We start from the raw sequence: 27,143 nt of genomic DNA, 5'->3' as shown, positions 1-27,143 counted from the left end.
ATTATTAACTCAAGCAATAAGATGATTTAATTCTTTCACAAACATCAGATGGCATTTGAAAGTCAGTTTGCAAGAATTTTGTTGCTCTTGCACGTGCACTCAACTCCATCCCACAGCCCTTCCCTCCACACCACTCATTTCTTCTTTCTGGATCTAGGTACTGATCCAACTAATACCTTAGGAAGTAATGGGCAAGGTCTCCATGGCACAATTATTTGGAATTTCCCAATCTTTGAAATTACTGGAATGCAAAGTGCAGTACTATAGGCAGTATATCTAAAAATCCTGCTTAGGTATTAAGATATGTCAATATTTAAACAGACTGCACAGTGCAGCTGGAATTACAGTGGTCAGGTTTATACTTCGAAATGAGATAAATTCTTTGCTGCTGAGCTCATCAAGGAAAATCACCACCACCAGCAGAACACATTTCTCAGCATTCAGACCTGAAATCCAGCAAGTTGGGATGAAACTTCATTCCTCACATAGACAAATACCCAAAAGGATTGTTTGGATGGAGTTTATTTCTCAGGTTTTATGAAAGTTAGTGTCTTCACTCACAATTCCTGGAGGTAAAATGTCTCTCAGATACTGGGCCTTGTGGCTCCACAAGGTTAGTCTTTTTGTTATTGGCTTTTTTTTTTTTTTTTTTTTTTTTAATATGACTAATTAAATGCTTCCTTTTAGCCTCTAATTTCCCTCCTTTGTTAATACTTTTCTGTAGTCACTGCAATCTGGGACATCTTGAAGCCAGCCCACACATCTTGAGCACTTTTTGAGCTGCTTGAGCATTCATAGAATCATAGAATTGGCTGGGTTGGAAGGGACCTCAGAGATCATCAAGTCCAACCCTTGATCCACTCCCGCTGCAGTTCCCAGCCCATGGCACTGAGTGCCACATCCAGGCTCTTTTTAAATATCTCCAGGGATGGAGAATCTACCACTTCCCGGGGCAGCCCATTCCAATGTCTGATCACCCTCTCAGTAAAGAAATTCTTTGTGAGGAAAGATTCATCAATTGCTACTAAAAGGTTTTGGTGGATGAGATTTTCCATTTTTTCCAAGCAAGAAATTCTGAATATGTCAGTTAATACTGAGATCTGGGCTGCTGTCTTTTGAGCTGGAAATGTGGTGCAACTCTTGCTTTTTCCAAGAAGAAAGGAATCAGTGTTGCAGAGATTCCTGGCTGTACATGGCCACCTCACTTCATTCTTGCTGTCTTCAGCAGTTCCAGCTCTCCAGGCCATAATACTTCCTGAGCCAAGGTGTTCCTATATTCAAGGTACCTTTGAAGGGATCACTTCTGAGAGGCACTGGAAAGTGCTCAGCATCATAAAAAATTGTAGAATTCTACTTCTGACCTGTAGAAAATTTCACTTTGAATGTTAATAGGACTTGTGGAAGAAAAATAAGGAATCTGGTAAAAATTCTTTAACTTAAAACTGGGGAAAACCAAGAAAATTCTTCCATCTCTTATCTTTGCCTCGAGTGATACAAATCAGACTGAAGCCCATCACAAAAATTATTGCCCACATTCTTTCAGAATGTCATCTTACTTGTCTTCCAAAGTAATAAAAACATTCTTCTTTGCAAAAAACCCCAAAACCTAGTGGTACTTATGACCAGTGTGATCTCTGGGGGCTGCCTGCATCCTGGGTAACCTTGTCTGTTGGTCCCTTGAAGGTGAGGCAGCTCTGCCAGGCAGAGCTATTTCTTGATATTCTCCCAGCAGTTTGGACAAAGTCCCCATGCAGCTGGAGCCAAAGTGCTTCCAAGGAAGGGTTTGTGTATAAAACAATCCTTGATTGAGGCAAAATGCAGCACAAATGATCAACAAAATCTCAGCCCCAGCTGCAACACCCCCGTCAGCTACCCCCAAAGCAGTAATGCAAAGGATGCCTGCTCCACAAGTTAACTCTTGAACAATTTAATGAGTTTATCCATGAAATCAGGTAGCATAAGCAGAGCTTGTGTCCCTGCAGAGACCCTGACTTCTCTCTCTGGAGCCAGACCTGGAGAGAGTCCTTCAGGAAGGGAGCAGTGTTTGTATCTCTGGGCTCAGCCCTGACATCCCCACTTACAGTACACCCAAGCTCTTGGAGCATAACAGAGAGAGATAAATGGTAACTTGTTCTCATTAAGGATTTTTAATTTCTCCTTACTTTTCACAATAGGGAAACAGTGCAATTCTAGGCAGGTTACAGCAATTTCTTTCAGATGGGAGAGTAGGTTTGTAGATTTTCCACATACCATATGCCTTAGACCACTGAGCTTAGAATCTTATTACAGGTAATACACCAACTTCCCCAAACATTGTTCATTTACCACTAGTACAACAAATGGGTAATAGCAGGAAAGACTAAAGAAGCAATATTAGCTAATTAATTTATATTAAGTAATAATTAATTGTGTTTTTTTCTAGAATGTCTCCCTGATTAAAGCTAAGGTTCAGAGTAGCTTTTTTCAGGCAAACTAATCCAGGTGTGGGTTCCCTATCTCCTCTGGAATTCCATCTGGGCATGCATCTGAAAATCAAGCCCTATCAGTTGGAAAAGACACTGTTATTTAAACCAAGACTAGTAAGTCATCTTTTCCTTAGTTGATTTTTAAGAATATTTACTTTACTGCCATTAAATACAAGCATAATGTTGTACTTGTGAGCAGTTCCATTCACTAGTGTTCAGGCAGGTGACTCAGTTCTTGATATAATAAGAGACAAAGAAGTATTTTGCTTAAGGTTGGTTTTACAGTTTATACCACGTGCTTCCAAATTCAGAAGGAGGATTGCAAATCATATTGTCTAAACTTATATCAGTTTTTGGGGTGGCTGATATATTACTGGGACCTACTCTTTATGACAGTGTTTAAAAAATCCACAGATATTGCCTGTCATTATCTTCAGGAAAAGAACCATGTTCATTCTTAATGCAGGCCAGACACAGATGAATATTTTTATCAAGCACATACAAATGTTAAAAGTGATAATTAGGGACTTTGCTTTATGCATTAATGCCACTGTATGAGCAGTGTTTGAAAGAAAGCAATGTTGTAAAAATGATAAAATACTTCAACAAACTGTTGTTTGACCAGCTAGACCCTCTAGCTTCTGTCCTCACATTTGTAGAATATTGTTCATTCTCAGGCCTTGGTGAGGGTATCAATACAGATCTTTTTACTAATTGTAAATGCATCTGTCTGAATGCTGCAGATTAAATAAGGATGCCACATTATAGATACTGACTCTACTGCTTTTTTTTCACTAGCAACCACAAAACAAGTATGTCTTAACAAATCCTGTTCACTGGCCATAATACCAGTAAGACCCTGCTACCAGTTAAGACTTCTGTTTTACTGAGAAACAAGGATTTCAGCTTAAAGATCCGAAAACAGGTTAGAAGAGAAATGCACTAGTATTAATAAACTTTTTACATTTGACACATACTGTATTATGAAGAAGAATATCCTTGTCAGACCATTAATTGCTGGGCCATAGGTGACTTCCGTCTAGTTTACTAAAGTAGCTAATAAAACTTGTATAGAGAGCCTTTTTTAGATAATGCTTACATGTATGAAAATGTATGACACCCTCGTACTATGGCTTGCACTTTACTTGCATTAAACTGTGAAGTAGGCTGTAGTAATGTCTTTGTATATTCAGGGGTTGAAATACCAAAGCACTAGAGTGTGGTACTGCTGGTGTTCAACCTGTACTGTTACTTCAATCTGAACATGCTGACAGTGTGGATTTTGAAAACCCCACCCTCTTAAAATCTTCAGCAAATAATGCTATGGGGTCTCCATGGTCTTTGTTTCTTTGTAAATATAAACATTCTTACTGTTCCTGTAGCAATAGGAGGTTAAAAACCAAACTTTCACTAGGACTGTTTTCAATAACAACAACAACAACAAAAAAATCTATAGCGCCTTGTATAAAAATCATGGAGACTCCATGACCTGTGGGCATTTTTTGTTTACAAGCAGTATGTATATATGTATTAGAGGCAGAACTGTTATTTATCACAAGTTTATGTTGTGGTTGATCCTTTCTAAAATAAATACATGTTTTGTCATTATGAAAAATAAGTATTCTAGAGCCATCTTGAGAAGGCTGAAGTGTCACAGCTTCACACACCAGTAACCCTCCATGTCCCAGCCTTGGTTTTCTAATCAGCTGTGAGATGAACTGAGAGGTAATGGTAAATAAAAAAAAAAACAAAATGACAGGGAAGAAGTCTGAGTTACCACAGTTTATCAGCATCCTGCAACTTTTCTGGAATCACCACCTTGCTTAAGAGCTTTCGAGAGCAGATGCTCTGCTGATGCCACAGTAAAGTCCCTCAGCTCATTGATGATAGAGAGAGAAAGTTAACTGCTCTAGACTAGGTAAAACTAGGTTTCAACCCCTGGATAATACAGTATTTCTTCAGTTTCACAACAGTATTTTTAATTTTATACTTGTCTGTTGAGAGATGATCTGATAGTTTATATAGGCAACGAACATTAGGTTTCTTTTTTCCCCTCTTTTCAGGTGAGTTCTGTGTGAGTTACTGTACCCAGCTGCGTTTTTTCTATCACTGATAAACTTGTTAACTTTTTGTGTGTCTACTATGAAAATTTATGAATGGAAAACTTCACTGTGTGTTGCTCACTGGGCATATACCTCATGGTACATTGCACAGACGTGTAAGTTGTAAGTTGCACTGCAACATTAAAAAAGGAACATATTGCTCTTTTTTCAAAGATATTAACTTATTTAAGAGATATAGTCTGTACATTATTAAAAAAGAACATTTATTCTTCCTAAATTCAAACGAAGCTTTTGTTTCGGGGGAAAAAAAAATTGTAAACTTCAGTTGTAAATTTGGACTTCAATAAACAAATTATCTGCACTTATATTTTGTGCTCTTGTGTGTGATCTCCAATAACTGCAGTTAAGAAGAGGAAACTCAGTCAAGCATCAGTCCTGGATCTGACCTGGGCAGATGGTGCTGAGACCCAGTTGGTGACCTTGGGACCCTCTCACTGGTCCTGACCTCTGCTGACATTCTGATGGCACAACCTGTGATGGCACTGAACGGGGTGAAATTATTCTGGTCCTTCCCATGGCCAAAGCCAACGCAGCTTCCATGGGTTTTTCTCTCCATGGTTTTAAGCAGCGACGTTCGGGATTTACTGACTGGAACCGAATCTGGGGATTCTGGAGGAGATGTTTGGAGCAGAGTTTTATAGGAGATTAAAAACGGGGGGAGGAGGAGGGAAAGCACTGGAGGGGTGACAGCTCGTGACAGGGATGAGGACTCCGCTACAGAAACCTTTTAGCGGCTGTCAGTCCCGTTTCTCTCAGGACAACGCCAGAACCGTCCGGCCCGGAACACCCCAGAGCCGAACTTCCGAACGGGGGTCACAGGGTGTGCAGGACTGACCAGACAGCTGAGGACGGTGTCTGACAGAGCTACCGCAACACCTCCCGTCCCGCAGGGCTCCTCTCAGCCCCTCAGCCCCCGTCTCGCTCTCGGCGCTGAGGGAACGGCAGAACTCGGCTACGGCTCCTTCCCCTCAGACTGTCCGTGTCACACCCGGACTCTTACGGGACACCCACCGGGGACAACCAGAGTTCCCCACCGCCCCAAACTCGGTCTCGGTTCCGCTTCTCCCCTCAAGACCGTCCCGCCCCCAGCCCCGCCTCGCCTCGGCCCTTCCCGCCCGCCGTAGGCACCCGCGGGATCACCGTGCGGGGCTCTCGCTAAGATGGCGGCCAAGGTGAGTCCCGCCTGGCGGGAGGGAAGGGAGGGAAAGGAGGGCGGTGCCGCGGCGGCTCCTGGGCCTGGGCTGCCCCTTCTGCTCCGAGACACCCGCGGCCTCGGGGGCAGCCGGAGGACACCCCCAGGGACACCCCCGGGACACCCCTTAGGGTTCTCCCCACCCTTCGGAGCTCCCCGCTGGCCCGGCGCGGCCTTGCCCGCACGTTCGCCGCCTGTGAGAAGGGGATGCGAAGCCCGGCGGCTGTGGAAGGAGAAAAAAGGAAAAGGAGGAAAAAAAAGGAGAAGGAGAAAAAAAAGAGAAGGAGAAAAAAGGAGTAGGAGCCCCTTCATCCGGCGGGGCAGAGGGGCAGCCTCAGCCGGGCGGTCACACACGGAACTGTCCGGGCCGGTGTGTGCGGCCCGGGCCCGGCGGTGGCTCCGGACGGGGTTTGGCTGAGTCCGGGAGGAGGCCCCGGAGGGGTTCGGAGGGTCCAAAATCCCTTTTGGGGCTGCAGGGCTGGGGGTGAGGAACCTTCCCCAGTGCCCAGCTCCGGGGGCTGAGGGGCAGCCGCGGGTCTCGGTGTTGTTGTCCCCGTTGCAGAACTTGAGTTGGAAAAGAGGTGGTTGAAGAGGGTGGTTACGCTGTAGATACAGCAGGAAATTAAATATATAAATATTTATGGGTTGTTCTCCGTCTGCTTCCAGCGTCTGAAACGCCCTCCACTCTGTATTGGAGAGGTGAAATGCCAAGATGCTGTTCATTAAAACAAGCATGTTGAAAATCACACTGATACAAACTAAAAGGATTGCAAGTTTCTAAAATATCTTTGGAGATATTATGGTGTCTGTAAACAGGGGAAAATGTACCTGTAAAGACCTAGGCTGTCTCTTAAATATTTAAACAGCTTTTCCACTCTATATACAAACTATCCTTCTTCTCCCATGCATCTTCATACTTGCTTTTGCAAAGCATTTTAATGTTTACATACTTGCATAGAAAAAGATGATGCAAATGAGGGCAGCCAAAGGAATGAGCAGGAAGCATTTTATCTTGGTTTTTTTTTTTTTTTTTTAGGAGACTTGTATCTGAAAGAAGGAGCTCTAATTGGCTTTGCTGTGTGCTTGTGATCTCAGAGTAGTGGAGTTCAGTAGATAAATCAGTGCCTGTGGTGAAGTGATGGAACTTTGTGTCCTTCTTATTGACTACGAAAAGTTAAGAGTTGTATTCTAAAGTTTTCACTATCAGTAGGTGACCACCTGGCAGACAAAGATTAAAAGCGGATTTGTGGAGTTTCATTAAGTTGTGTTGAAGTGGAAGGATGCTCTGTGCCACTCGTGGGGTTTTTTGTTGTTTAATAGAAATACATATCCAAATTAAAATGCTGGATTCGGCCTAGAAACTTCTGACACTTATCATGTCACTTCTGAGAAAAACAAGTCAAGAGGATCAGAGACTTCTACCTCAAGACATCTAAGTGGTAGCAGAAAACTAAACCTGTGCTGCTTTTTCTTGAAGTAGCAGCTGCCCACTGAAAAGGGGACATGCAGTAGCTGCTAAAATTTCAGTTTCATTTCCATCTGCCCAGTAGATTCTGATTTGTGCTAGAGAAGGCATATATATATATATATATTTCTATATGTATGTACACACAGGAGGTTTTGCAGATAGTTTGCTTCTTTGAGTACCCATTTTTGTTTTGAGGTTTCTTCCTTCCCTCAGGGCAAGTTTCTTTGTGTGTGCTCCAGTTGTTGAAGCAAATATGACTGGAGATTAGCATAAATTAAATGCATGGTTTTATTAGGCTTTAGTCTCCATGCTGCATCTTTTGAGTTCAAAATAGTGAATTCTTAATGGTGATGTAGCTTTTTAACTTTTCATAGAATCTATGTTTTTGATCTTCAATAAGATTCAAACAGTTTAAAGGAGATTGTTTGAAATACAAAAAGACAAAATGATCCAGGCACATTTGGCTGTTTTATTATTATATTTTTATTAGTTTTACTCTAGTTCTACTATGAAAAGGCATGGCTGTTCTCCTAGAGAGGATGCAATAAATGTATTCAGCAAAAAGTTGCTGTTCAGTCTTTTCATAAAAAAATGTAAAATATTTCCAGAATTTCTTCAAGTTGTTTTGTTTGTTTGTTTGTTTGTTTGAATCAGTTACCAGCTGACATTCTGGGGTCACATAATTCCAGCATTTTTTTAATGGCTTGAATTGCAGCTATTCTTTCCCCTTTCATGGTCTTTTGTATAAAACTACATGATCCTCTTGTTTCTTAATTCTCAGTAACTTCTTTTAGAAGTGTTCAAAGGTAAAATAGCTTTTATTTTTTTAGCTAAACAATAGGTGATTTTTCATGTTTAATATAGAATGCCATTTGAAGTCATTTTAATGAAATAATTCTAAGAAGCAGCAGCAACTTAGCTAATTGAGGTATTTTTAATATACCTATTCATGAGATAAAAATGATAGACAGCTCAATGTAGTGAAGTCTCCTATGTAGTCAAGGTGATGATGCTTTTCTTTCACCTCAGTTCATTGTGATTTCAGTAGAAATGAGTGTAGCTTTCCTGGAATAATTGTGCCAGCATAAGTTTTAGACAATACAGCTGTTGCCTTGGATTTTTAAACATTTATATATTTCTCTTCATATGTCTAAAAGTAAAGCAATTAATGTCAGTCAGGAATTTTACAGCTTTCATCATTCCCAGTATAGCTTTCTGGTTTACATTTAGCATGAAGAACTCCATTGCAACTTTTTCAGACAAATTAACCAGATTTCTAAAGTGAAAAATAAAACTTCTTCATGGTTTCTCACTTCCAAATTTTATTTTCCTTCTAGTAGCTCCTGAGTTGCTGTGTTGCCTTGCCAGCTTCATGTGAAGAAATAGGCTATCTGAATCATGATACATTTTGAACAGTTTCCTTTGATTATGCTTTAAAAATTCAGACTTTGTTTTTGAGAATGGGTGTCTCTCTATAGATCATCTTCTGTAGCTCAAACTGTGGCATTTTGCTGTAAGCATCATGACCAGAAAGGCAGTTACTGTGTTGGAAGGGGTTCCTAAAAGGCATTCTGTTCTAAAAAGGTTTTAAAAGTGTCTTGTTCCATCTCATATGTGATGAAGCACAGCATAATAGTAAAATCCAGACTTTTCTGGGGTGAGTTTTGCATTAAGACTCCTCTTTTTTTTTACCTGTCTGTCCCAGGTGGCAAAGCTGGCAGCTGTTTCTGCTGGGCTGCCATTTGCATGTTTAACTGTACATGCAGCCACAGAAAGGGAATCAAAAGGTCAGTTGTTGAAGCCAAATCAGGTAAGAATCTTACTCTTTGTCTTTAAAATAATATTAGATGAATCTGAAGAATACCATCTCTTCCCATTGAATTTTATTGCCCAGTAAATAAAATACATACTGAAATAATATGTGGTTATCTTACCAATACAGTACAAATAAAATGTAAAGTAAGTGAAGTTTTACCTCATTTTCATAACTGCAGTATTTCCAGACTGGACTAGAAAAGATAAAAGTCTAATACTGATAATAATTGTCTTTTTCTATCATACAATTTTTTGGCTGCTCTGATGGGAACACTAAGGATTTGCAGTCTTGAAAACCCCTGTTCAGTGAAAACTCATCAATATACAAAACTATCTCCCTGCAGTACAATTATACGTTTTTTTTTTCAGCTTCCAATTTACTGCTCACCACCTCTGAAATCCAAATATGTTGAAGAACAGCCTGGTCACTTGCAGAAGCAATTTTCTGCAGTAAGGCAGACAACTGGCCACTATTTTGGATGGTGTAGGGTAAGAGAAGTTTGCTACAGTTTTAACAGTACTTGGCTAAAACATTGAATAAACAGTTTATTTCACCCTGAAGGGTTTTTTTTGCAGCTCCTTATGTTAGCATACACCTACAATTTGAGATGCAAAAATGAACCTTTTTTTTCTCTACTATGCTCATAACAGGGAACAGTGTGTACTCCCTGTTTTCCAAATCCAAAGGCACTGAGTTAAATTGGGCCCTTCAGCCACTGCTGAACTGGATCTGGGCCAGCCCAGAAATACCTCTTGGTGAACTTCAGGAGTCACCTGGGTAAATTCTTTCTGTCCCATTGTTCTGTGAAAATTTCATCAGTGACTGCAGAACTGAAATAATTTAATTATAAATCTGGATCAAGCTTTTCCATGCCCTTAATCAAATGTTCCTGAGCTTGACTAGCAGTGACCTCTGGTGGTATAAATTCTGTTACTGGGAGCAAACTATTGCAGTGAAATAACCCCAGATGGCACATTTTTCCCTTCATCTAAACACTGTGTTTTTACTTCATTTCCTTAGCAGGCTCAGGACAACAGTACCAATACCCTCTGACTAAAAAAGAACCAGTCACTAAATAAACTGACCAATTTGAAATGCAAATAACTTGAGCGGGCATCTTAGACCAAACTATTATTGTTACCTTTAGTGAAACTGAGCACCATTTTTATAAACTAAAAGACAAAGTCAGTTTTACTGGGGAAGCCTCTCTTAGGAAGAGGAGGCTGTATTTTATAATCTAATTTTCTTATGTTATACAGTTGTCATCCAATGTTTTGCTGCCCTGCAATTTTGTTCTCAAGATGCCAATTTTGAAAGTGATTATACTATATTAAATAGATTTTTTTAAAATTAAATATAAATGGAGGTTTTAAAATATGTAAATGTGGGACTCAGAAAGGGGATAGAACCCAGCACAGCCTCTGTAGAGTTACATGGTATTTCTCATCCTGTCGAGACATAGAGACATATGTATCAGTCAAGTAGTTTCTTTATTTTAAACATCTACTTTTTAAAAGATTTTACATTTTTCTTGTTTGGGTTTTTGTTTTCTTTTTTTTTTTTTTTTTTCTTTTTTTTTTTTTTTTTTTGTAGGATGCTTTTGTCTTTGTTAAAAATGGAATAATGGATTCAATTCAATTTGGGAAAGGTAGGCAAGTCACATATTCCTGATTTGAGCATTTTCTGTTGTTTCTCCTTGCAATTTTGAAAGACTGAAAAAAGCAAATTCTGCTTACAGGGGGAGGAAGGGAAGAGGGTGGAGGGGGAGTGCACTGGGATTCTTCCTGCAAGCCTTGGGGCACCACTGTTAATTCATTGTGGAGTTTCATTTCTGTTCTCAAGTGAGAGAGAAGTGACCAATTAAATAATATTTGTCCTTTCTTTGATTTTAGCTTTGTTCTTAAGTCCATAGTATCACTGAACTCCACACAGATCTCTAGAGATCATCTCTGCCCAACCACCTGCTTCAAGCAGGGCCAAAGCAGGTCACTGCATCTCTCTCCAGTTTTAAAATTATTTTTAAAAGTATTATTTTCCTTTAAAAATAGTGGATTGGGAGATTCCAAAAATGTGCAGGCTGTATGAACTCATAGTAAAATCAAAACTTGAAACAAAACTTTAATTTTCCTTTATTAAGGACTAACATTTATAGAATACCAAGAAAAAAAAGGTATCTAAAATAAAAAACTGTTAACTTTGCTGCTGTGACTGTGATTCTGGTTCCAACACAGACTACAGAGTCTGGAAAACAAGGAATCCTCATGCATTAATTAAAATCTAGTCTTGCACTGTTTGCAGTTTTGGGTATTCATAATTTTGCTTCCATCTTTATTTTTATAAGTGGGAAATAAAATAAAAGTGTTAATATAGAACTGCTATGCTTTTTTTTCCTTTTCTTCCATTTCTTTTTCATTTTCAGATGCTTATGTTTACCTGAAGAATCCACCACCAGAATTTCTTCCCAAAGTTGGTGTAATTACAGTTGCAGGCTTAGCTGGCATGGTGCTGGCAAGAAAAGGTGGGATTTTGCTTATTTTCATTATTGGTGTACTGAATATTTCTGTTAAAAGCTGATTAATGCCTAATAGATAGAGCAGGATGGTAGAGTAATTTTTAAGGGTGGAATCAATAGATATTCAAAGTAGGACACTTGGTTTGGTTTTCAGAAATGATGTAGCTCTACGTTTCCTTAGTGTCTAATGCTTTGAAACATTTGCCTCTATACAGATTCAAGATTTAAGAAAATTGTTTATCCACTGGGGCTTACTACTTTAGGAATTTCTGTTTGTTACCCAGCTCAAGCAGTGGTAATTGCCAAGGTGAGTTTACTTGTAATTTAATATTGAATTTGCAGTGAATTTCCTCTGTAAGAATTGTTTGCACTCAGTACACAAAAAGTGAATTGAAAAGCAGGATGTAAAGTCTATATATCTCTTCCTTCTCTACAATTTTCCAGTGTTTCTCCATTTAGAAGGTTATGTGCTGCTTCCTAAGAATTCTTTGTAGCTCCATGACAAACTGCCCTTCTGTGCTAAATGGATGAGAGGGAGAAATTTACTTACCTGTGTTTGGTTCTAGGAATTAGCAATCTTTTAGCTAAATGATCAGATTCAAGTTTCGACAGCAAGATTTATGGAACATTATCCTGAAATCTGATTGAAAAAACTGCACGTGAATCTGTAATGTTCCATCAGTTGCCACTCTTACAAATGTGTGTGGGATGAGTTTGTCTGAGACTTTTACGCTTCCTCACTACTCAGGAAGATGCCACACAGACCTAGTCTGTGGCTGAAGTCTTTGGGCTCTTGTGTTTTCCTAAACTGATACATATTTGTTTTCTTACATGCAAACTAATGAGAATTACTGTTTCTCAAGGGGCAGTGGGATTTCCAGGCTTATTGTCAGAAGACTTAGGTGTCTTGTTAAGTTACTCCACAGTTACTACACTATTACAGAATTTTTTCAAACCTATTCCAAAGCCAAAACAGCACTGCTTTAGTAGTCATTGAAATGTCCCAGTGTGAGGCCAAGCATGTTCCCATGCAAATAAGGTGCATTTTATTTGAGTAGTTTGTCTATCTTAATATTTTTAAACCTGTCATTAAATTACCTTTGTCTCAAAAACAGGTAACAGGGAAGAAGTTGTTTTCTGCAAGCCATCAAACCTACGAGGCTGTGCGATCGCTGTGGGCAAACCAGGGAGAGGTCTCCAAGGTAGGTTGGGCTTTCTGAAGGAATGACTGCAACTCAGGAGTCCAAAAGGAGAAAAAAGTTAATTAGAAATCAAGTCAAGTCCTATCCTGCTGTTTGGGATTACTGGTTGCGTCAGGTGAGGCACAAAACCCCACTGAGGCTTCTGAAACTTCAGTTTCATCAGTATCACATCTGTAACATCTTTCAGACCAATAGCTACTGGGATCCACAGTGCATAAAACATGCACAAGAGAAGGCTGAGTTTCTCTTTTAGCTCATTTTGATCTTAACAAAAAATAAGTGTGAACCAAAAGTTACTGTATTTGAATTGTGGGGTTCTTGCAGGCATTTTATTTATCCAGCTGTGTCCCCTGCATGCAGATGACTTTAAAGTTATTGACTGAACCTCAGTGTGTGATGTCATATCTGAAACAAACTCCCAGACTTGAAAGCTTTATTTTGCAATAGTGTATTATACCCATGTGCCTTTTTTCCTTTTTTTTAATGTTTGGCTTACAGCAGCAGCAGGAGTCAAAGTCAGTTACACAAGAAGAGAAGAAGAAAAAAGAAGTTTCTAGCACAAAACCTGAGTCTGCTATTGAGTCAAGACCATTTAACAGAACAGAATCTTCTCCAGTAGAGTCTTGGAGTAATAAAGATCCAGTGCCTTCATCAGGTGAATTAAAATTTTCCAGCACTATCTCAGGGCAACTTGCAAATCTAAAGCAAATTTTTAATTACTTGACTTAATTTTGTAGCTATGCTTGCTTTCCAATGGACTGGACTGTCCTACCTTATTATTCTTGGGTAGATATGGTGCACACTCTCATGTAATACAAACTTCAGAGCCTCAGGGAGGTGCTGGTTCTCTCACTGTGGGCCCACAGAATTCTTGCATACCTGTTCTTTCCCAGTGATGTTTTCTTCCATTCTGTATGTTTTGGACCATACCCATGTTGTTAGCAAGGAGGTGAGATCATCAAGTACTCCTGGTAAATAACCTACTTTAAATTCTCCTTCTGTTGTCAGAATACTGTAAGTGTAATTCATAGGATTACTGCTGGATTTTTGTGAAAACAGCTACTTGGAATTACTGTTCCTTTCTCTGCAGGGGTTCTGTATCTTCAGATACTGGTCAGAGAAGAATGTGGCATTCACAAATGAAGCACTGGATTTTATTTCACTCAGGGTTTTTGCAGTGGTGTTTTTTTGTGCCTCTTAAGTGGCTGAGGTAATAGACCAGGTCATGTAATGGCACATTGAGCATACAAATATTTTCATAGGCCAGTTGCTAAGAGAAGTAGTGGAATGGCCTATTAAAGGAGAACTAAATGTGTTTCAAAATATTGTGACCTTTTGTAGAGGCAATTTCTGAATTTTACTCATCACTTACACTTGCTTCCTTCTTTTTTAATTGTGTTCTTTACCAGAACATTTTTGTTTCTGGGAAGCCAGGAGAACGTATTTGGATGGGATTTAATTTTTTTCCCTTTTTTTTCACTGTAATATACATGCACATCTTTCTTTGCTTTGCCCTTGTATTTTTTCTGACTTAGTTTGTGATCTCTTTTCACATTTGCTTCAGGCCAGACTGTCTGGAATGGTTTCATGAATATAGATCTGTCTTTGCTTTTCCTGGGTGAAATTAGTTCATGTCCCTAATACAGCCAAAAATGTCCATGCCCTAAATTAATCTGTGCTGTCAGAGATGTTTGTTTTCACTAGTTCAATCAGGCCAAAGCTTTTAGGAGAACATAGCACCCTTTGTTAAACCAACTGATGTAGCTGGAAAAGAAGCAGACTGGTAGGAGGAGGCAGAGTCCTGGAACACTTTCCTGTTCCCCTGAGATTTTTTTCCCACTTCCCAAAGTCCCAAACTTTCCTGCTGCAAGGCAAAGCATCACTATTTCTTCTCTCACCCTGCTGTGTTCATGAGAGGAAGTAGTAAAGCATGGAAAGTAGGGGGAAAACTTGCTGTCCATCCACTGCTGAATGCTAATAATTACAGCGTGCCTTCATCTTCCTGTGTCACTTACACACTTTTGACTAGAACATACACATTCTCACCTTTTGTAAGTGTTTGGCAAGACAATAATCCTCAAAATGTGTCATTAAGCTTTTTTTTCCTACATCTCAAATATTTTTATTTAGATTTCTTTACTATCTTTTGACAGGAACAGTGAAGAAACCAAAATTTAAGCCTGATCCAAAACTCATGGACCACGGTCAGTCCAGCCCAGAAGATGTGGATATGTACAGTACTAGAAGCTAAGACAAAGCTGCTACCAAATCTCCAAAGTATTACAGATAAGGGGGGGAAGAAGGGAAGGAACAATCCTTACAATATATATGCAGTGAGGTATAATTTAATCAGGTATTTTCTTCTATCTCCATTTGTATTATTGCCTTACATGATTCTGTTGAGTGAAGCTTTTGTTTCTCCACTACCTGTAGGCAGTGAGGATTCAATCATTGTCAGTGTCATTAATGAGACACTGAGAAAATGAGAGTTGTCAGTGTCTTCTCACAGTGAGGCTTCTCTGTGCCAAGCTCACTAATAAATGTCACTTCACAAAGGAGATTTGAAAATGTAAACCTCTGTACTTGGGTTCAGATGTTCATTGATCTGAAAGAATAATGTGATGGGTTTGCAGAGGCTTCTGGGTCTTTTTTCTCTGAGCTCTGGAAAGAAGGGCAACTTCTTATTTGGGTCAGAGTACCCTTAAAAATTGGTTGTTACATCATGCAGATAGTATTATCTTTAATGCTTGTATAAACAAGTCACTTTTTTTTAACTGCAAAATCACTTTTCAGTTGCTTCTTTCACAGAGGTGAATGTAGACAGCTGCTTGTCCTGCTTGCATCTTGTGTACTTAAATATCACTGAGGTTGGAAAAACACATGGAGCTAATCTCTAGATCATCCTTTGTTGACTATGCATTAGTTTCCAACTACTGATACTTTAAATAACTTCAGATTGCTTAATCCAGGAAACTGAAACTGTTTGAATTTATAAAGAATGCATTAGGAATGTTTAGGAAGTTGGAAACCTATAGTTTTGAGGTTTAAAGTGCTGACAGATACTGAAAATGCAGAAGTAATAGGCAGCCAAGTTTTTCTTCCTAGAAGTTTGCAATGCACATGGATCTTAGCAGGATTTCTGTGAAATTCAGTCTTTTTCCATAAGAATGAAATTAGAAGTTGATAAGGTTTCCTGAGATGAAACTTTTTTAACACTGCTTTTATCATTGTGTATATCACTCAGCTTTTCTATTCACCCTCCTTTTCTCTGCAACACTCATGTAAGGGTTGGAATAGATCTGGTGGTTTTCTTGGAACAAAGTGCAACCCTTTATTAGTACACAATGATAATCAGCCCAGTGCCTGGAGATAATCTCATCTGTATCTTCTGTGACACTTCTCTAATATATAAACTGCAAAAGGATGCTGTGCTGGTGGTTTGTCCTTTGATCTGTTGAATTCTGTTATCTTTGAATGACTGAAAAGATATGCCTGGCTGGAAAGTTGAGGAGGGAAGCAAGAACAAACTGTACAGATAGTTTGCTTGGAAGACTTCAACCTGAAAAGAAATGCCACTTCCTCTGGATGTATTCTCAGCACTGAGATACAAAGGAATATTTGCTCCTGTTCTCTGTAAGAAGATATTTCAGAAACTGATTTCTTCTCCTAAGGCTGTTAATGACTAGGAGGAGTTGTGAGGAGATAGAACACAGTGGAGTGGGCACAAGGCAGAAAGGATGAATGAGCAAAAGAGTTAAGTAAGACTTTTATGCTGGTTCAGAAACAGAGAAGTATTGATATTTTGGAACCAGAGTTTCAGGCAAAGTGTTGGACAGGGAGTCCAATGGAAGGTGAAGTCAGTAAATGTGGAGTTTAAAGAAGAATTCTATTAGTCAGACTTGCATGGGACAGCTGAGCTAATGTGATGGGTTTTGTTTAATCATTTCTTAAGGCCCAGGAAACTGTCAGAATTCAGGCAGCAGTCAGAGGATATTAATATCTTCACAAGGCTCCTAGGCAAGGCACATTTAGTGTTCCATCACTGAGAGGAGCAGAAAAATTAGATGGCTGGGCTTCTTATCCCATTTCCAGGAAACAGATGAAGGCATAAGGCAGGAAGTGGAAATGGTGGAGCAATGATCATTCCCAAGTGCAAGAATGGATGGCAGAAATTGTACAATCTCTCTCCCTTTGATCAGATTCTGGATAAAATACACAAAGGAAGATCCATCTGCTCTACTCCTAGATTCTGTTTCAATTCTAACTTAAGTCCTTTGAGTGACAGACTACCATGGCAAGTCACCAGGAAAGGTAAGGTGATGCAGGCTTGCATGGATTCTGTAGGGATTTACTGTGGTGACATTTTTCAGCACAGAATGGAAAACCCTGTACAGAAATTACTCTTCTGGGAGCAGGGAGAGAAGCTGCCTTGGAGAGCTGCCAAGGAAGCAGCAATGTCTGTCCTTTCCAGACAAGAGTAGGCCCTCAAGATTGCCCTCTGCCTCTGGTGCCAACGGAGAGACTGCTCCTGTCCATACTTCACGAGCATGAACACTCCAGGCTCATTTTCCAAATGGAAGTGTCTGCCCTGCAAACATCCATTGGACTCCTTGGTGGTCAGGCAGCCAAAACCTGGATGTTGTCATTGTGTGAGGAGTTTCATTGTCAAATCCAAAAAGTTTCCTGTCGTCTTCAGGTCAGACATCTGAACCTCTGTTTTATATAATGCTCTATACATGTTCTAGAAAACTACAAGGAACTGTACCCACATCTCTGTATTTATGATTTACAGTAAAGGTGCTATGCAATGGCTTTTAAAAAGCAAACTCAATTTGTCATTGTGCCATGCAGTGAGACCTCATTTAAAATACATGTGCCTGACTTTATCTCTGTAAGATTTCAGACCCAGTATGCAAACACATTGTTAAACACTGGAAAGTTACCACAAGTACACAGGAAAAGTAGCATTGCAAGACATGGTTTGATTAATGTATAGTGAAAGACCTTGAATTGCCTCTCAAATGTATCATCAATAGCCACTAACAAGTTTCTTTCATCATGCAATAATATGGTAAGATAAAAAAAGTAAGAATGTATAACTGTAATTTTTGTATGATGTAAGCTAAATACTTGTGAAAAATCCAATGTCTTAAAGAACTGGGTCACAATATTATATTTTATAAGATATAAATAGTTTTTATTTAATGCATGTGTTTTTTTATTTATGATGGGTTGCACTCAATATATAGATATTATGAACTTGTTGATACTATTTTTTTGTTTACATAAAACTGTGATACTTTATTTTGTCATATTGTTTTGAAGCACCTGAAAATAAAGGGTGACAAGATACTTTTTAAATATTAAGTTTAACTTTGGTATGTTGTCTTGTCTGTAGGGCAGATTGTCAATTCCTTTCCTTTGAAGTAGACTTGAAAAGTTGGTTTCACCAGGAAACTGTTTCCTGTTTTACCAGGACTGTCTGTTTCACCAGGACTGGGGGAAAATACTTCACCCCTGGAGCACTGAATCACATGTCTGGAAGAAATCATCAAAGTAATGCTCAGGATTCACTTGTTTATGCATCTTAAATTTTGAGAGGTGCTTCTATTTTCTCCTTTTGGTAATTTCTAAGGAATACTGTAGCACAGAGCTTGGGGAAAAGGCTTTTATCCACACCAGAGGAATGGCTCATTGTTAAAAGAAAAAGGCAACAAATAGCAAATACATTTATTTACCTCAGTATGGCCCCATAATAATCTTTCAGGTAAAGTAATATGCTAACCCAAGGGTCATAAATAATGTAATACCTGATGTAACCTACAGTGTAACTATTTAAAAAAAAAGAAAAATAGTGTGAATAAGTAACCTGCCTTTTTAATGGCAGATAATTAAGATTCTTGAATAAATTAGAAAATATTGTGAAGATTTTATTAATGCATCAGTACAGCTGTCTTGTAGTAAAAGTCTGGAGTATTTCTGAATAACATTAAAATACAGAAAATGTATATAACTCTAAAAATGAAAGTGGGGTCCTGTACTCTTAAAAAGGAGCATTAGCATGCACTAGATTGTGTGGAGTTTTTATCTTAAATTCTTAAGACACAAAGCTCAGTATGTGCTGCTGATAAGCTACAGTCAGGAAAGACTGATTGAACCATTCTAGAAGTTATATTATTTGTACTACCACAGCATCAATGTGTTCTTCTTGTAGAGCAGAGCCAGTGTACAAACCAACCTGAAGCTCTAAGAAGAAGGAAATCTGAAAGTTGAAAAATTATTTTACAGTAACATTTTTTTATTTGAAGAAACTTCTTTATGTTTTCAGGTCTAATGTCCAGAGGTATTTTGTGTTGCAAAAAAAATTAAAGTATCTGTACATTCTAACAAGGTGTAGGAGAAAAGAAAGGAGAGGGAAATGAAAGTTTCATCAGTGACTCAAAAGTAGCGAAAGTGACATTTGTTTGGGAGTTCTGAGTTTCCTGCAGGGTGGAGTCAGAACACCATTATTATGTTGCAGTTAGTTCTTTGCCCTTTTATTCACAGGGCTGTAGATAACTTAATACTGAAACAACCAAAAGAAATTCCATTTGTTTGCCTTCCTGTGATCAGATAACAAAGTCTAAACTGAGGCTGTCGTGGTCTTTAAGTGTTGGTAAATTCTTTTCTCCTTTATCTGTAGTAGTCCTAGCACTGGTATTTGAGAAATATGTAGCTTGCTTTCTCTACACCTCTCTTGGAACCTCTGCAGCACAACAGCAGTAGGAGTGTTCTCCAAAGTTGTCTTGAAGCAATCTGAAAGTAAGATGAAAGCTATGAGCAGTTGACCAGCTTCCACCCTTAATTTTGGTAACTTTGCTGTAGTTATAGCTCTCTAGTTGAGGAAATAAAAAAGTCTTGGTGCAGTCCATCTAGACTGTAGTTGTAGAATGCATAATTTACCACTTGATCTTGTTGTGTTTCAGAAACTAAGACAGAAACTAAGAAAGAAACGGGTTTGCTGTGAAATCTCCAGCTGACACCATAGACAGCTTTCTTGGCATTGCTTTTATTTCTTGGTACCAAAGTAGGCACTAAAAGAGAAAAAGCTTCTGATGGCCTCTGCAGCCCATGGAACAGAAAGTTTGGGGGTTGTAATCCCCTTCATCTGAACAGCACACCCAAGTGAAAACTGCAAATGACATTGCAGCACCTTTCTCTGAATCGAACTGAAAAGCCTCAGGTAAAGGTGACCTGTGTGTCACACACCTGGAGGACAGGCACTCAGCAGCTGTGAGAGGGGAAACCCCTGACAAGGAGAGGAACAAACATCAATGTCAGCTGGAGCATCACACTTCTGCCTCACCTCTCAGGTAGGATTACACAGGGGGTTTTATGGAGGTACCTGATAATTTTTCTGTGCTCTTGGGCATGGTTCTGGGATCTCTGTGAAGCAATCTCACTCTATGCTGTAAAATGAAGCTCTGTCAGGCTTCCAACCTGAGCAGTTGGGTTCTTTCTTTCAAGAAATTGTGAGGCATTGATTCTTACAGATCATTATTTGTCCTCTGAAAAGTAAATGTTAAATTTTACCTTCTGCTGTTAGTGGAACTGCATTTGGTGTGTGTTCATAAGCAGCTAGCTCCTGCCAGATGAAGAAATCTCTGTAAGGATTTTATCAGTTATAAAGAAATTTCAAGAGCACCATCCTAGAAACCCATGCTTGTGCCAACTTAAACTTCAGTGCAGTTAATGTTTCACAAACTTTGGGTGTATCCCCACTTTATGCACAAAGATTCACAAAGAGGCCATTTGCAGATTCAGGATTTTGTTGCACAGTGAGTACTGGGAATTTTTAAAGGACCTTTTTAAATACCTTTTTTTTTAAAGGGGAAAGTGATGGTTTGTGATTCATCCTTACCAGAGGAGTATTTTCTGTTGTTTTCTCCCAAAGGAGAAACAATTACAAAAGAGAAGAGTTAACCAGCAAAACTTAGTGGTAGATGGGTACAATTACATGATGCCTCCTGGACCACAAATGAAATACAAAGAAACATTATTGGGAATAGATCTGTGTATGGGTCTGTTTCCTTATTGGGTACTTCAAGTGATGGTTTTACATCTATAAGGAGTGTGTGGTGTCTGAAAAGAAAATATTGTAGGCTGAGAAAAGAAAAAAAAATTTGTCTGATACATGATTTCCTCTTAAATGTATTTATGAATTAGTATCTTGGAAATGCAGTGAGGGAAAAATGAGGCAAGAGCCTGCCTTCACCAGCAGATGGTGCTGTTTAATTCTTAACTCATTCTAAATTTCAGCTGATTCTGTCATTTCCAAGGTGTGAATTAGACCAAGTCCTCCACGCTTCGTTAGGGAAGAAAATCTGCTGTAAAAAGAACAGCTTTGGGTAAAAGGCTGCAGTACTTCCAACTTTCCCATGCTGCGGGCTGCAAGTTGCAGCCCAGAGGCAGACTCTGATTTCCTGCCTCATCTCCTTGCTTGATGTGGTGGTCATGAAATCATGAGCTTGTAAAATGCCCATTGTTCATTGTCTGAGCTTTTGTTTTCATGCTGACAAAGCAGGCGAATGCACATCCTGCCCTGCAGTCTGCAGAGCTCTCACCAAAGCCCTCACCAACATGTTCTGTTCTTGCTGCTTCCCGGCTGGCCCTGCTGAAATGTTTTTAAATATTTCAAAACCTGTCTTTAAAAAGTCATAATACCTTCAGTTATTTCCATGAATATCATCTCCCAAAGCCATTGGCGAGTACTCATTCATGAAAAGCACATTTATTCATAGAAAGCATATCTATTCAGATAAAAGAAATACATAAATGTAGGTTGATTAGATACAAATCATTTTGATAGCAAGCATACTGGGGAGTGTATGTCATGCTAGTGATTTAATTCTCATCTCTTTACAGCAATGCTGAGTGCCACTGCTTCCTGTACCTGAAACATCTTGGAATGCTGTGTGGTCAGTGGACAATCCAAACACATAAGAGCTGGTAGGCACAGAGGAAAGAGCCACAGTTATTAGAAAGCTCTAAAAGTTACTGCAAAGAAAAGGTATATTAGATAATTGTAAAACAAAATATGGTATTAGCATCTGCTTTGTTTACGGTGTTCTTGATGACAACTTTTTGTTAACACAGTTTACATAACTTCTAAGTATTGCTCAGTTGTAATTATCCACAAGTCCTGTGCTTAAATGACAGGGAGTTCCCAGCACAAAAAGCTCCTCTTCCTCAGAGGAAACCCTTAAGAAGGGAAAAAGTCTTCTCAAATACACTAGTTCTCAAATACACTAATCATTATTCTTTCTTGTTTGCTTCATGGTTTAAATCCGTATCAAAGGGGAAGGGGGGGGGGGGGGTAAGAGATTGCTCAGAAATAAGAAAAAAATGCAGGGCTTATCAAACACAGCTTTTCCCAGGTACAGCTTTTGTTTCTCAGTGTCCATTGTACCATCTGCTACCATCCACTTATTGTTCAGCTTCTATCAGAAGCAAGAGAAGTGAAAACATTTTTCTCTGTGATGTTCAGAAACATACAGAAGTGGTTTTAGCACATCCCTGAACATCCTACACTATCAGCTTAAAATATTTTGGCCCCAGAAAGTCAGATCCTATTGAATTTTGTCAGTGAATTGCTTTTTTTTTCCCCCCCAGTAGTTCCTTAATTTAACAAACTCTGCTTGTTCCTGATGTGCTACTTCCCCTTCAAGTATAAACATTTCAAATTGTTACATAGAGCAGTGTTTGGCTTTTGTGCCCTCTCTGTCATTCACTGCTACACTTTTTGATGTTTGGATTCCTGTGACCTTGGTGTCTTGGTGGGTTGGTTTTTTTGTTTTGTTTTTTTTTTCCATTCTGTGCTTTTGACCATTGTTTTGGGTTGATTTTCCTTGTAACTGCTGCCCTGATCTGCAAATTTGCATATTGGGTCTGATGCTGTGTGTTGTGTCTCACTGTTAGCAATAGCCTTTGTGTTCCTTGTAGCTATTTTATGTTCATTTTGCTTTTGAGATTTCCCTTGGTAATACTTGAGAAGACAGAATCCAGCACAGATGGAATTTTGTTGAAGGAAGGGATAATTAATCTCTCTGTAATTCTGCTTTTCTGATTGCATCACCTGGTGGGATTCTCCCTCACCCATTTCCCCAACGATTCTGTTTTATGGTTACCTTCTCCAGGTATTTCTCCTCTCACTCCTTTATTGTATTGATCAGTGTGAAATTATTTTCTGATCAGAACCTCTGTGTTTTGCTAGAGCTAGAAGACACCAATTAGGATATTCCTAACAGTATATTTACTTTGGAGTGTGGTGTGTCCCAGGACAGCTTTACTCCACTGTTGTGTTCCTTCCTTCCCTCTAAAAAAAAAGGGGGAGAATCAAATGGAGGAGGGGTCTCCACATTCTACAGTGATGTGAAAGCCCAGGAGTAAGAATCTTTGAAGTATTTCAGATGAAAAACCCTTGTAATGCTGTGTTTGCTGCAGTTTATAACTGTGTAATGCAAAAGGATATTTCCTTGGATGGTTTGGTACCAGAACCCGGGAGTGCTCTGTGGCACTGCAGCTGATGTCCTGCTGAGAGAGCACGGAGCTGCAGCTATGCACAAAGACATCCCCAAAATGATGAAAAAAAGTGCTAAAAAATGCTGTAGTTCATGCCAGCAGTTCCTTCAGCATCGCATTTTTAATTGTTCTGTTTATTATGTTCTTGAGACTGGGAACACTGCAACAGTGTCTTTTAAATCCCGAAACCCGTGTATTTAGTGTCCAGGAACTGTACAAAAATGGCCCTGACCAGCGCTCCGGGCCCACCTGCGGTGCGGGGGTGTCTGTCCCTTGGAAGGGTGTGCGGGATCTGTCCCTTGAGAGGGGTGTAGCGGGGTCTGTCCCGTGGGGGGGTTGTTGCGGGGTCTGTCCCTGTTGCGGGGTCTGTCCCGGTGCCGCTCGCACACGCGCGCTGGGCGGGCGGGCAGAAGCTCTGAGGGCAGCGGCCTCGCGGCTGCGGGTGCGCCTGCTCGGCGCGCGCTGACGTGCGGCGGCCGCCGCGGGGCCGAGAGCGGCGGTGGCGGCGGCGGCGGCGGCGCAGGGGGGGGGAGGGGAGGGGAGCGGAGCAGGCCGCGCGCTCTGGCGCTCCGCCGCCCGGCCCGGCCCGGCCCAACCCAACCCGACCCAACCCGGGCTGTGATTGGTGCAGGCCCGGCCCCGGAGGACCCGAATGCCCCGGCCCCGGTGGCGGCGGCGGCGGCGGAGTCCTGCGGCCCCGACACCCCTCCCCCGGGGTCCCAGCCCCGCGGCGCGGGGACCCGCACAGGTGAGCCGAGGCGTCGGAGCCGGGCCGGCGGGACACGGGGACAATGGAGGCGGTTTAGGCCTCACCACCGCAGGCCGCGCCCGAGGCCTGGCCCCGCCGCCGCTTGCGGGACCTCGGGCCGCGGCCGGGCCTGGGTGGGTCGGCGGTTCTCCGCAGCCACCGGGCGCTGCCGCGCCGAGCGGGCTTGGGCGGGAGTCGGCGTCGGGCCCTGGGGCTGAGGGGCCTTTTCGGGGCGGCCAGAAAATGGCGGAAAACAAGATGTCGGCCGGCGGGGCGGGGAAGGCTGCGGCTCCGCGGGCCGCCGCGCCGCCGCCGGGACCGGGGTTATCCCCGCCTCTCCGTTCCGCGGCCGCCGCGGTACACCCGGCTGCGGCGGGGCAGGAGCCCGGCGGCGGCCCGGGACAAACAAACGGGACCGCTGCGCCGAGGGGAACCCCGGGGGGGGGGAGTGCGGCGGCCGCGTCCCCGCTGCGGGCGGCGGTCCCCGCGCTCCTTTGTCTGGGCCCTCCCGCTCCTCCCTCTGCCGCCTCCCCGCCTTCCGTCCTCTGGCTCCTCCGCGGCCGCTTAAGCCGCGGGGAACGGGACTTCGGGGACCGCTGCCCGCCCGTCTCCGGGTTGAGGCAGCCGGGACGGAGCTGAGGGCTCCTCCGCCCCGCCGCGCTCCCGCCGCCCGCGCCCCCGCACCGCGAGCACGCGCGGAATCGCCGCGCTCCTCCGCGGCCGCGCAGCCCCCGAGGCGTGAGCCGGCCCTGCGGTGCCGGGAAGTTTTGTTCCTGCTGGGGAGGTGACACCTGGATGTCAGTTTCTCTCTCGCATCGATTTTTTTTTTTTTTTTTTTTTTTTTTTTTTTTGAGGAGCCTCGTAGCGCGTGTCCAGGCGTTCATAGGCAAATCTCTGGTGTTATTTTATTTTATTTTTATTTCTTTTTTAAATGCCGTTTTAAGGGGGTTTAGCTCGATGGGTGGCTGGAATAAAGGACTTTGAAATGGAGATGTTAAGTTTTTCATACGCGGTCGCCTTCCGTCAGGGGTTTGTGTTATTCTGCGCGATGCTTTGGGAATTGTCTTCTGCTTAGGTCTCTGCGGAAGCAGGATGGGGCTCACTGCATTACTATTGGTGCTGCGTTTGAAATGAGGGTGAAAAAAACCCCAAACGACCCCAAATCCTGAACTGTTTTCATGGGAGGATAATTTTCTCTTGTTCCTAAGGAACTTGAGTGTTAAAGAGAGGATTAGGAAATACCTGGTTTGTTTTTTAAAGCTCTGAGTGAGTTTATTTGTTGTGTTGCTTTGCTCTGTGTCTGAGCTCAGTCATTCTGGTTACATCAAAATGTCACATGCAGCTCCTGAGCATCTGCCACTCCTGTCAGAGTGTGATGTTGTGGTTTTATTATGGGTAAGCAAGGCGTAAATATTATTGAGGAGAAATCCACTGTTTTAAAGGAGTGCTGGAGGGCTGACCTTGCGAATGTGCTTGATGTGAAAATGTATCACCTGAACATATTGGGAATAAGGACAGGTGTAGACTGGGGAGATGCTCAGCCTTAGCAGGACCACGCTGCTGAGGATGTAGCAGATGCATCCTCTTTATTTATGTAGATTTATTAAGTGGTAGTGACCATTTTGTAGAAATTTTTTGTTACTAAAATTTTTTAACATGGCAACAGTGCCTGGGAGTTGGCACGTTGATTGGGGGCTTCCTTGTACCTCTGAGTACAGGACTGACACCCTTTTTTCTCCTGATAGAAGTGCTGAGGCAGTAATTTTTCCCCTCTTTTTAAAATGATTTTAATGTCTCTCAATTTAGGGTGTTTTTTGAAAGTTTTCTCAAAATCAAAATATTACTGGTTATTTTATGGCTTTTTTATGGGAATAGAAATCAAGGTACATACACAGAGTGATGCTCATAAGGACCTTGGCCTATTTTTCAGTTGAGGGTTTCTATTAGGTGTTCTTAGGTAGACCCTAACTGCCAACCACTACCTCTGGTTTTAAGAAATACAGTTTACAGTAGTGGTTTGTAGTAGTGTTCTTCCCTGCAGACAGAGATGTCATATCCCCTTTTTTCACTCTGAAATTCGTTGCTTGGTCACAGCTACACCCTGCCAAAGGAAGAACTGTGGCAGAAAGAACTGAAATAGGTTAAAATCAACCTTCTCCAGAAGCTGGCTAGATGGAGAACATACTTTTTTTAAAAGCAAAATAGTGTCAGATGCTTACATACTTTAAAAAAATATCCTTGAGAGACTTTCCTGGGAGTCTCATTTTACATGTAATTAAAATTCTTCATATTGGTGTTTGATGGTGGTGTATTCCTGGTGCAAGATAGCATGCTGTAAAAAAAAAAAATCAATGGCAATATTAATGGAATGTTGTCATACTGTTTTATTGTCTGATGCTAATAAAGCATTTTCACAATCTTAAATAGGGAAGGGGAATTGAGAGGAAAACCTTGAGATCTTAATAGTTAGAGGCCAGAGAGGTAGGGATAAGTTCAGGATTATGACAGCATACAGAATTGTGCCTTTCTTGTCTAAACATCTGAGTGGACCACTTCTCTAAGATGAAATTGGTCTGTGCCCTTATCTATTGCTCATTGCTCCAGCTTTAGCAGGGAGGGGGTTTCCTGCTGTCACTGCATTCCTTTAAAACCCAAAAATAGATTTAAAAAAAAACATAAATTTCTGGTGTGATATCACTGAGCTCTGTTTTTGGTGGAAGTTTAAGGTGCTCAGTACTATGTGCACAGAAGGTGCCATCCCCTAACTCTGGCAGTTTTTATAGCCCTGTTAGCTAATGGGAAAGTACTCCTTTTAGTGATAATTTGCTTTCCTTGCAGAAATTTTAAGTTTAATTAAAATTATTATCTTCCTTTGCATTGGATTTCATATGTAGCACAGTATGTAATATATTTGGCATTAATTATGTAATTGAACAGAAGTGAAATTGCTTATGGAGAAGGAAAAAAAAACCTAACATATGCTTCCTGTAATCTCAGACTGATATAATTTAAGATAATTTTTCAAAGCCATTTACATTAAAAAGAAGGATTATCTGA

The 27,143-nt window shown here is 41.0% G+C and overlaps 2 protein-coding genes and 1 long non-coding RNA gene across 8 annotated transcripts in view; all 3 read left to right on the top strand.

Moving 5' to 3' along the window:
• Positions 1 to 5,625: 5,625 nt before the first annotated feature.
• On the top strand, positions 5,626 to 18,151 carry APOOL (apolipoprotein O like). 3 transcript variants are annotated; one of them, XM_071758260.1, is made up of 9 exons: positions 5,626 to 5,760; positions 8,954 to 9,058; positions 9,433 to 9,552; positions 10,658 to 10,712; positions 11,484 to 11,582; positions 11,792 to 11,883; positions 12,692 to 12,778; positions 13,280 to 13,433; positions 14,932 to 18,151. In XM_071758260.1, the coding sequence occupies exons 1-9, from the start codon at positions 5,749 to 5,751 to the stop codon at positions 15,027 to 15,029; spliced, it is 822 nt and encodes a 273-aa protein (XP_071614361.1). In that variant the 5' UTR covers positions 5,626 to 5,748; the 3' UTR covers positions 15,030 to 18,151. The 3 variants fall into 3 exon arrangements, with proteins under 3 accessions (XP_071614361.1, XP_071614362.1, XP_071614360.1); XM_071758261.1 differs by having other exon boundaries at positions 5,627 to 5,760; positions 8,954 to 9,035; positions 13,277 to 13,433; XM_071758259.1 differs by having other exon boundaries at positions 5,627 to 5,760; positions 13,277 to 13,433.
• A 926-nt stretch (positions 18,152 to 19,077) lies between these two features.
• On the top strand, positions 19,078 to 22,081 carry LOC139802776 (uncharacterized). Its single transcript, XR_011728779.1, has 2 exons — positions 19,078 to 20,130; positions 21,683 to 22,081. It is a non-coding gene; the product is annotated as an uncharacterized lncRNA (long non-coding RNA).
• A 1,862-nt stretch (positions 22,082 to 23,943) lies between these two features.
• The window catches only part of ZNF711 (zinc finger protein 711), a 34,007-nt gene continuing 30,807 nt past the window's right edge, over positions 23,944 to 27,143 (top strand). For all 4 annotated transcript variants that reach the window (XM_071757956.1, XM_071757955.1, XM_071757953.1 and 1 more), the window contains exon 1: positions 23,944 to 24,086. The gene's annotated coding sequence lies outside the window, so the exon portion shown is untranslated. The remainder of the gene's footprint in view (positions 24,087 to 27,143) is intronic.

The sequence above is a fragment of the Heliangelus exortis genome, chromosome 14, assembly GCF_036169615.1.
Source record: "Heliangelus exortis chromosome 14, bHelExo1.hap1, whole genome shotgun sequence".
NCBI classification, from domain to species: domain Eukaryota; kingdom Metazoa; phylum Chordata; class Aves; order Apodiformes; family Trochilidae; genus Heliangelus; species Heliangelus exortis.
This window is presented reverse-complemented; position numbering and strand designations above follow the sequence as displayed.

Coding starts and splice junctions, on each gene's coding strand:
- APOOL (XM_071758259.1), top strand. Junction 11,583..11,791: donor CATGGTGCTGGCAAGAAAAG/GTGGGATTTTGC, acceptor GCCTCTATACAG/ATTCAAGATTTAAGAAAATT. Junction 13,434..14,931: donor AGATCCAGTGCCTTCATCAG/GTGAATTAAAAT, acceptor ATCTTTTGACAG/GAACAGTGAAGAAACCAAAA.